Genomic DNA, 9217 nt, shown 5'->3' on the forward strand with positions numbered 1-9217 from the left:
CGAGGGTAGGGTGATGCGTTACGTCACATCATTCACTGCTTCGAGAGCGATACGAACAAGCAATTGTCGTTGCGCTCTCGGAGAGGACAGACGTTAGCACAGTCCTCGCCCGCCTGCGTGTCACCATTGGTGGCGAGTCTGGGGCGTTACGTCACATCCTCCACTACATCGAGGGAGGTGAGAGCAGACCGATGAATACGCATTACTCTGCCACACGTCGTGGAGTGAACATGTCGCTCTCTAGCCGTTGAACGGTTATTGCTGTGAGGTCACTCCACTACTAACTTGGTGCCCTCACACCGATGGAGCATTCATTACTTGGAGGATCTTCGAAGTATGCAGACGTATGTTTGTACATAGACAAACAAGCACATGATGAAACCCTGTACCGTGCATTCTCTTACACTCACACACACACACACACATACACACACAAAATCTCATATGAAAAAAAAATCTGAACGATCCATGCACCAGACACTTCAAGGTCACAACGCCTTAACTTCACTGCACAACAAAAAAAAAGCAAATAACACGTCATATTGGTGGGGGGAGGATTAGAACCGGGAAAAAATTTCTGAACGATCCATACACCACACCCTTCAAGGTCACATCACATTAACTTCACCAAACAACAACCAATGAAAAAGCAATTAATACGTCATAGTGGTGGGGGGAGGCTTAGAACCGGCTCAAATCTCCTACTAGCTTACTACGTCAAACTAGAAAATTCATGCCAAAAAATTTGATACCAGATAAAAATATGAAAAGGGGTGACTACGACTTTAGGCATTCCAATTTAGATATTGGTGTTTTCAAATGGAAGGACAGCAAACCTATTTTCTTTTGCAGTAATTATCACGGAAGCGAAGAAACAACTGTGAAACGGAATAGTCTAAGATCCCGATATAAAACGATCTTCACCGAGCTGGTTAATGGATAAAAAGTATTTCAAGTCAAATTAAATATAACGTTAAGTATATTGGAAATGGGTTGCCTGAACAATTTCAGTCCGGAATATGATTTTTTTATAATTAAATTTATTAATTAATAGATAAATTATATACCGTTCGTCAGTATAAAGTCTACAGAGTATGCAAACGTTGGGTTGCCTAATTTTTTCCTGCCCCGACTCTTGAGTTGCCAGGTATAAACAGGTAAATCGATAGTAGTAACTTGCACCGGTCTGGTTAATACATCAAAATTACATTAAAATAAAGATTATTATTTTCTGAACACCTATACGCGACTCTACGCCTAAGATTTGATCAGATCGGCTAGAAACGGATTTTTGCGAGTGTAAGTATCCACAAATGCTCTTATTGACCAAAATCTTAAGCCGCGGTCAGACTATGCTGTTTAGCAGCCGCTACTAACCAGCCGCTGGTAATATTGCCAGCAAGCAGCCTAGTCTGACCCAGAACCAGCGGCTGGTGAATGCCAGCGGACTAGCCACAATCGGAAGTTGAACATGTTTAACTTTTTAGCGCTGCCTACCATCCGCAGGCAGTCACGTGATCTCCTCGCTGGCGCCAGCCAGCCAATGTGAACCCCTAGTAGCTCACAAGCGGCTGGTGAATTAACACGTGTCTAGTTAAAAGAAGTGTTGGTTTTCTATATTTTTCTATTCTACTGTATTTTCTATTCATTTTTTCCAGTGAATATGGTCGACAGTAACAAGTGGTCGGGTAAAGATATAATTACTTTCCTAGATATATTCCAAAATTATCCTTGTCTGTGGGACGCTTCGTGTGCAGACTATATCAACAGAAATGCCAAAGACTCAGCATATAAGGAGTTATTGCAGAAACTTGAAGAACGAGGACTGAAAGTAGATTTGGCCCCACTGAAGAAAAAAATAAAAAGTTTGAGAGATACTTATCGAAATGAAGTGTACAAAATAAAAAAGTCAAAGAAGAGTGGTGCGGGAGCAGATGACGTCTACAAACCTAGACTGGTGTGGTTCTCGGCAGCCCAAATGTTCTGGAGCAGTAGTATTGTTGGTCGTGACTCATCATCGAATCTGGTAAATTTAAAATTATAGCAACATACCTTAGATTTGTGTTAAAAATATAAAACTTAAAGATTATTCTTCAAAACTAATTTTTTATTACTTGTATAAATTTGTTAACTATTACTAAAGGTTTGTTTAATATTTGACGAAATGTACACAAAACATGTCAAGTATAAGCCTATACAGGAGCAAAATATTAGGGTTTTGAAAATTCATTTGAAAATGTTAAAAGTTGCCCCTCATTTTGGCTAAAACCAATAAAAACCATTGTATGCGTCAAAGTGCCAGTTAACTGGTTAAAGTTTATTTTAGTACAAATTTAATCTTTTTAAAGTAGTCTAAAAACTAATCTAGTACGGTAATCGTGGAATTTTTAAGGTAGAGACAATTACTTTTGGAAAACATTGTTTTTCTGCAAATTAAAGTTTATTTGGGAAAATGATGTACATACAAATACTGTCAATTTTCCTAAGAAACAAACATTTCTTCGTGTATGTATCAGATAGTTCTTGGGCAAATTAGTCGCTTTCAGTACATTCATGTCCGATAGATTTCATTTGCCAAGGAACAGCCAAGGTTGTTGTAAACTCCTGGGTAAACCACTCTCGCACGTCATTTCCTTCTTGTTTGTAGTTGTTGGATGCATACAGTCTTTGTAATGGAGACATAGTGTTAGGGTCTTGGCGCCATTCACCTGGGTTTATAACTCCTGTCATCAAGTCCTCTTCATCAACTGATCCCGGGGTCATATACGTCTGTGATGATGTCATTCTTAACCAGTTGTGCAGACCACAACTTACTTTTACAAGAATTTCCACTGTACCCACGTCCAACGGAATAGGTCTGCTGAATATGCGGAAACGGCTGGCCAAGATACCAAAGGCGTTTTCAGCAACACGCCTAGCTCGAGATAGTCTGTAATTGAAAATTTGCTCTTCCACAGAGAGACCTCTATGTGAATATGGTTTCAACATGTAAGACGTGAGACAAAATGCATCATCGGCAACGCAAAGTCCTCCTATAGGCCAGTTTAAAAGGTTTCTCTCAAGAGCAATTTTCAAAGTGGAATTGTTGTAAATGGTACTATCATTAGATCGGCCATCACATACAACGTCAATATATCTGAAGCAGTATTCTGCATCCACCATGGCAAATAAAACAATACTATATGTCCCTTGTAGTTATAAAATAGAGAAGTGCTGTTTGGAGGTCGTTGAATTCTGATATGTTTTCCGTCCAGTGCCCCACAGCAATCAGGAAAGTTCCACTTACATTCAAACGACTTTTGAATTTGTTTCCATTCAGCTATTCTATCAGGTACCTGAAATAGAACGTACAAAAGTAACAATTGTAATTTTCTTAAATGTACAGGGGGTTCCGTAAAAGTACCAAAACTTTCGTAGTTTGGTTGTCTGGGTCAAAATAAGCAAAAACGTTGATATGGACAAAAGTTCTATCTCGCTTCTCGCGTCTGTCGGCCTGTAAAGATTTTGAAGAATCGTTACAGACTTTCGTATTTTTTTTGTACAAAATCTGGAGAGACCAAAAGACGGGAAAACACGCGAGATCAAAGTTTTGTCAATATGAACTTTTTTGCTTATTTTGACCCAACGAAACACATTACGAATTTTGTGTACGAGGTTCTTACTTACGGAACACTCTGTAAAAAATTTATATTAATTTATATTAATATAAAAAAATTATATTATATATTATATTATATTATATATTATATTAATATATAAAATTGATTTATAATAATTTTACCGTCTGGAAGTGTATATTTAATTGTTATAAGTTAAATTGTTATTTTCTTATCCTACTTTTTTTCAATTTTTTTATTTTTTAGGACCACATTACGGAGATGGCAATGCAAAATGAGGACTACGACTATCCATCTGAGGACACCGAAGCAATCACCTCTGTCAAGATTAACACTCCGAGCCCTTCAAAAAGAAATAAGTATTCAACGCCTTCTGCATCAGGTAATAAAGCAGCAAAAAGATCTCCTGAAAAAATGCTACCCCCATCTCGTCACTTGAATCATATTAAAACAACTTCTGGTAGTAAGAAACCTCAAACACGTTTTGAAAAGTCAGTGGATAAGTTGCATGATATAGGTAAATTAGTTGCTGAAAACGAAGATCAATTCGACAAATATGGCAAGTATATTGCTAGCCAATTAAGGGAGATGCCATTAAGAAATTTCATCGCCCTACAAAGCAAGATTAACACCCTTATCACAACAGAACGCTTGCTCTGTTTGGATAATGAGCAAGGACAGTGTTCGATGCAGCAGCGCTTGCAGTCACCATACAGCAGCGGTAGCTCTTGTTCGACCCCACATCCCCTGATGTCACCGTACAGCGGTAGCTCTTTTTCTCAGATGTCACCATTCAGTCACAACAGCTCTGGCCAAACACCAGGTATATCCAACCAAGACGACATTGGAGGTTTGGACATTGTATCCCAAGCCATGGTTGGAATCTGTGATGCTGGGACCCACCTTGCCGATTTTAATAACTGACTTTCCAGAAACTAAAATATTTCCAGTTTGTTTTACATAACAAAATTAATTGTTATACACAAAGTGAAGAAGATTAATAAACTACATTATTGTTAAAAGTAAAATGTGCTTATAAATTCTTGTCCTAGGCCTCCTAACTCTCCTGTAAGAAAATATCCCTTGCTCGTTTTTTCATAAAAGGTCAATTATTTTCTATTTGATAAGCTAACTACATATACAAATAGGAGTAAATAATGTACCTACTACTGTACCTTGATAAACTGCTGTAAAACCTCGTAAATGCTGCTCAACACTTCTGGAACGAACACTGAAATTGAGTTATGAGGAACTCTAAACAGGTAGGCCAAAGACTTGTAACTGTCTCCAGTTGCTAGATAACGTAAAGTTATTACTAGTTTTGTTTTACTTGGAATAGCCTGACGGAATTTGGTGTCTTTTTTCTGGATAAGCGGAGTGACTAACTCTAATAGCTCTTTAAATTTTGGAACTGACATTCTTAAAATGTTTGCATAAGATGACGGATCTTCCAATTCTAGTTCCTTAAAAAGTCTTGCTGATGCCCCCAGATCGTTTCTTCTTAATATCCAGGATCTAACCCACCATCGCCTTTTCTTCCGTTTCAACATCTGTTCACACAACTCTTTTATTCCAATATTTAACACACGTCTCAGAACTTCACGACTCACACCAATAGATGACATGATGCACACAACACACCACACACGATGTTTTCAAGTCACCAACATCAACTGTACTAGCGGCTAGTTACCTTAAATGTGAACCCCTCAGATCCGCTGGCTGATGGCGATATTTACCAGCGGCTGGTTAGTAGCGGCTGCTAAACAGCATAGTCTGACCGCGGCTTAACTGTCCTTGTGACTGGTAATGCTGCTGGCCAGCTAGCTCCACCCATGATGATGTACGCATACGAAAGAATACCAAAGCATGTTGTGTCACAAGTGCCCAAAGGTTGGGGTATTGGTAAGTCAACCAGTGGATGGATGACCTCCGAATCTTTTTTCGAATTTATAACCAACATTTTTTATCCATGGATTTTATCAAAAAGCATCCAGTTTCCAGTAGTATTATACTTGGATGGACATAAATCACATGTTACCTTTCCTTTGACAGAATTTTGCAGAGAAAAGCAAATAATCGTGATAAGCCTGTTACCGAATTCTACACATATACTACAACCATTGGATGTGGGATTGTTCAAAACTTAAAAATGAAATGGAAAAGTGAAGTTCAAAATTTCAAAACACAAAATAATTATAAACATTTGAGTAAAGATACCTTTGCTCCTGTTCTTCAAAATGCCCTGAAATCGGTTACAAATTTGGAAAATATTTTCAAAAATTCTTTCAGAGTATGTGGTCTTTTTCCTTTCAATGCTGATAATATTGATTATCACAAACTTCTTACTCTCTGTATCTGTATCTGTAGAGTAGGGAGGGCCCACGCACTTAGGCCACATGTGACCCATTGTACATCCTCAAGGAGTTGTCCTCCTAACTTCTTACTCAAGATGATAATGAATTAGACAAAACAAAAGAAGCAGTAAATACTGAAATAGAGAGTCATTTGCGATATCTTGAATCTTATGTTCAGCCAGATTTTCTGAATAAATGCTATCAGTTGATGGGTGCAGATTGGACAGGTAATATTGAAGATAAGAGTTTATATGACATTTGGTACAAAATGTACAAAAAATCGGGATTATTCATAGAAAAAGAGAAACAACCAAACATTATAATAGAGATACAAGAAGGCCTAGTTCTAGAAGATGGATAAGAGAATTTAGTTCAATTTGAAGCTGATGATGCCGTACCTGCAGACATTTTTTAAATAGAACCCACACTTGAAAGTATTGAAACCGCAGTAGACGTTATTGAAGGTTCCAAAGAAGAACCTGATAAAGAAAATATACCAGAAAAGGAGAAAAGCATTGACGAAATAGTTGAGGAAGAAAATGGTGGAAATAGAGAAACTAGTATGTCAGGAAAGAGTATAGAAGGAATACTGCAAAATATTGAAATGACCCCAGAAAAACGAACCGATAACGTTGAAGGCAAACAATCAAGAGGGGAATTAGTCAATGAAGCAGAAATTGGAGATAGTCGCAGTAATACTAAACATTCTCGAGTACTGCCAGGAGTGGTTATACCATCTCCATTCAAAAACTCTTTATTCTGGCCTGAACCAACTAAAAAAGTAATTAGGAGGAACATTAGGGTTAAAGTTCCTTCTGTAGGTACCTCCGATGCTTGGAGAGAATATTTCTTGAAGAAAGAGGACGAGCAGAAAATATCAATTCAAGAAAACGAGGATAGAAAGAGAAAAAGAGAAGAAAACAAAAAATTGCGCCAGGAAAAAATAAAGAAACCCAGAGATGAATCTATACGACAAACTAAAGGAAAGAACACAACAGAAGAAGAAAAGAGGACAGATAGTAAAGAAGACTTATCTCAGGGTCACGAAGAAACGGGAAGTGGTCGAATTGCCAACGAAGGTGAGAAATAATTTTCTTGAAGTATTTAAGTCGCATAGTTTTACTATATAAGAACTATTGTAGGTAATACAGAAGCGGGACCCTCAATAGATGATGAAATAAAAATTGGTGATTTTGTAATTGTCAACTATTTTGATAATTATTATCCGGCACAAATCACGAATAAAAACAATGAAAAATGGTTGGCTAATTCAATGGCTAAGGCTGGTGGATGGTGGAAGTGGCCAAATACCAAAAATGAAATTTGGTATGATCATCATGAAATTGTCAAAAAGATTGAGCCTCCTGTTGAAATTACCAAAAGAGGATTTTATGCAGTTGAAGAAATAAAGTACCATATATGATGTTGGAATGCGTTTATGTTATTTTTGCATTAAACTTTCAATTATGGGTAGTTCTTGTTTCCTGTCGGAATAATGTTCCTAAAATGTCTGACTCAGGGTCACCGTCTGAATTAGGTTCAATGACCTGTCTGATTTTGAAACAAACTTTTCTCCTACTGTCGGAATTAGGTGTTATTGGGGTGGTTATAATAAAATGTGAATAAGATTATTATAGACAGAGTTTTATTATAAATAACTGTTAAGATCTCCTTAGAAATGATTATTAAATCCAGAAAAATGGAAACTGATCAATATTATCAAATAATTACGAATTATATTGGATAGAATGTAATGTAAATTCCTAAAGGTGTCTGAATTTGGGTCGCCTACCTTATTGTTGGAACAAATATCTTTCAAGATTAGTTTCAAGCCAATTATCGGCTCATGAACATAAGAAATATTTTTGTGATGGCTGTTTATTATATTTTTCTAATGAACAATTACTATTACGTCATAAGATAAATGATTGTAATCACTTGAGTACTACAACACCATCAACCAATTTCAAAGTCAATAAATATGGGAAAACGGTACCTGAGAATATACTAACTTTTGAAAACTTTGAGAAACAAATGAAGGTACCATTTGTAGTGTATTCCGATTTTGAATTAGTACTGAAGCCGATTCAAACCACTAAACCAAATCCTGAATACTCGTATTCGATCAAGACATTCAAACATGAGCCTTATTCATTTGCTTATTTGATTAAATGTTCATAGAATGATGATTTATCAATATTTGTTTCGTATAGGGGTGTGGATGCAGCCCAGAAATTCATTAGCAAAATCGAAGATGATTTGAAAAATATTTATGAAAATCATCTCAGGTTTCCTATTCCTATGGATGTACAAACTCCTGAGGAAGAGGAACAGTTTGCTTCTGCCACAAATTGTGGCATTTGTTCTAAACAATTTAATGATGACGAAGTCAAAGTGAGGGATCATTGTCACCTCACAGGAAAAAAAAGGTCCCCTGCTGCTCATTCATCTTGTAATTTGAATTTTAAATTACCAAATTTCATTCCTATAATTTTTCACAATCTGAGTGGATATGATTGTCATTTATTCATAAAAGAATTGTATAAAAACAAAGATAAAGTGGATGACATCCCACAAACTAATGAGAAATATATATCTTTCACAAAACATCTCTTTACACACTCCTATACGGATAAAGATGGTAGGGTGAAGAAGAATTATTTGAAAATGAGATTCATTGATAGTTTCAGATTCATGCCTAGTTCTTTGGAGAATTTAGGTGCAAATTTAACATCTGATCAGTGTATCGAGATGCGCAAACATTTCCCACAAATTGAAAATTTCAATTTGATGAGAAAGAAAGGTGTATTTCCCTATAGTTTTGTTGATGACATCGAATCATCCAAGACTTCCAACGAAAAATCAATTTTATGATAAACTCAATTGTGAACATATATCAGATAATGATTATGGGAGAGCTCAACTTGTTTGGAATTTATTCGAATGTCAGGATTTGGGTGAATACTCTGATTTATATTTAAAGTCAGATGTGTTACTATTATGTGACATTTTTGAAAACTTTAGAAATATATCTGTTGATAAATATAAATTGGATCCGGCACAATACTTCACTGCACCCGGATTATCGTGGGATGCCATGTTGAAATATACTAATATTGAATTGGAATTACTAACTGATATTGATATGGTTCACAAATTTCAAAAAGGTATTCGTGGTGGAATAAGTCAATGTAGTGAAAGGAAACATAAAGCAAACAATAAATTTTTACCGGATTATAATCC

At 36.3% G+C, this 9217-nt stretch overlaps 2 protein-coding genes across 2 annotated transcripts; both read left to right on the top strand.

Annotated features, from left to right (window-relative positions):
- Positions 1-1663: 1663 nt before the first annotated feature.
- On the top strand, positions 1664-4645 carry LOC141486106 (uncharacterized). Its single transcript, XM_074183823.1, has 2 exons — positions 1664-2026; positions 3864-4645. The coding sequence occupies exons 1-2, from the start codon at positions 1664-1666 to the stop codon at positions 4539-4541; spliced, it is 1041 nt and encodes a 346-aa protein (XP_074039924.1). The 3' UTR covers positions 4542-4645.
- Positions 4646-6350: 1705 nt separating this feature from the next.
- LOC141486107 (uncharacterized) lies at positions 6351-7469 on the top strand. Its single transcript, XM_074183824.1, has 2 exons — positions 6351-7053; positions 7117-7469. The coding sequence occupies exons 1-2, from the start codon at positions 6537-6539 to the stop codon at positions 7395-7397; spliced, it is 798 nt and encodes a 265-aa protein (XP_074039925.1). The 5' UTR covers positions 6351-6536; the 3' UTR covers positions 7398-7469.
- The last annotated feature ends 1748 nt before the right edge of the window (positions 7470-9217 follow it).

Source organism: Leptinotarsa decemlineata, unplaced genomic scaffold (genome assembly GCF_025532065.1).
Source record: "Leptinotarsa decemlineata unplaced genomic scaffold, Ldec_3_MD MMD2_tig00026347_RagTag_RagTag, whole genome shotgun sequence".
Lineage (NCBI taxonomy): Eukaryota > Metazoa > Arthropoda > Insecta > Coleoptera > Chrysomelidae > Leptinotarsa > Leptinotarsa decemlineata.

Excerpts from the sequence above, each read along its gene's own strand:
- LOC141486107 (XM_074183824.1), top strand. The coding sequence starts at position 6,537 with ATGTCAGGAAAGAGTATAGAAGGAATACTGCAAAATATTGAAATGACC. Across the intron at positions 7,054-7,116 it reads TGGTCGAATTGCCAACGAAG|GTAATACAGAAGCGGGACCC; the intron begins GTGAGAAATAAT and ends GAACTATTGTAG.
- LOC141486106 (XM_074183823.1), top strand. The coding sequence starts at position 1,664 with ATGGTCGACAGTAACAAGTGGTCGGGTAAAGATATAATTACTTTCCTA. Across the intron at positions 2,027-3,863 it reads GTGACTCATCATCGAATCTG|GACCACATTACGGAGATGGC; the intron begins GTAAATTTAAAA and ends TTTATTTTTTAG.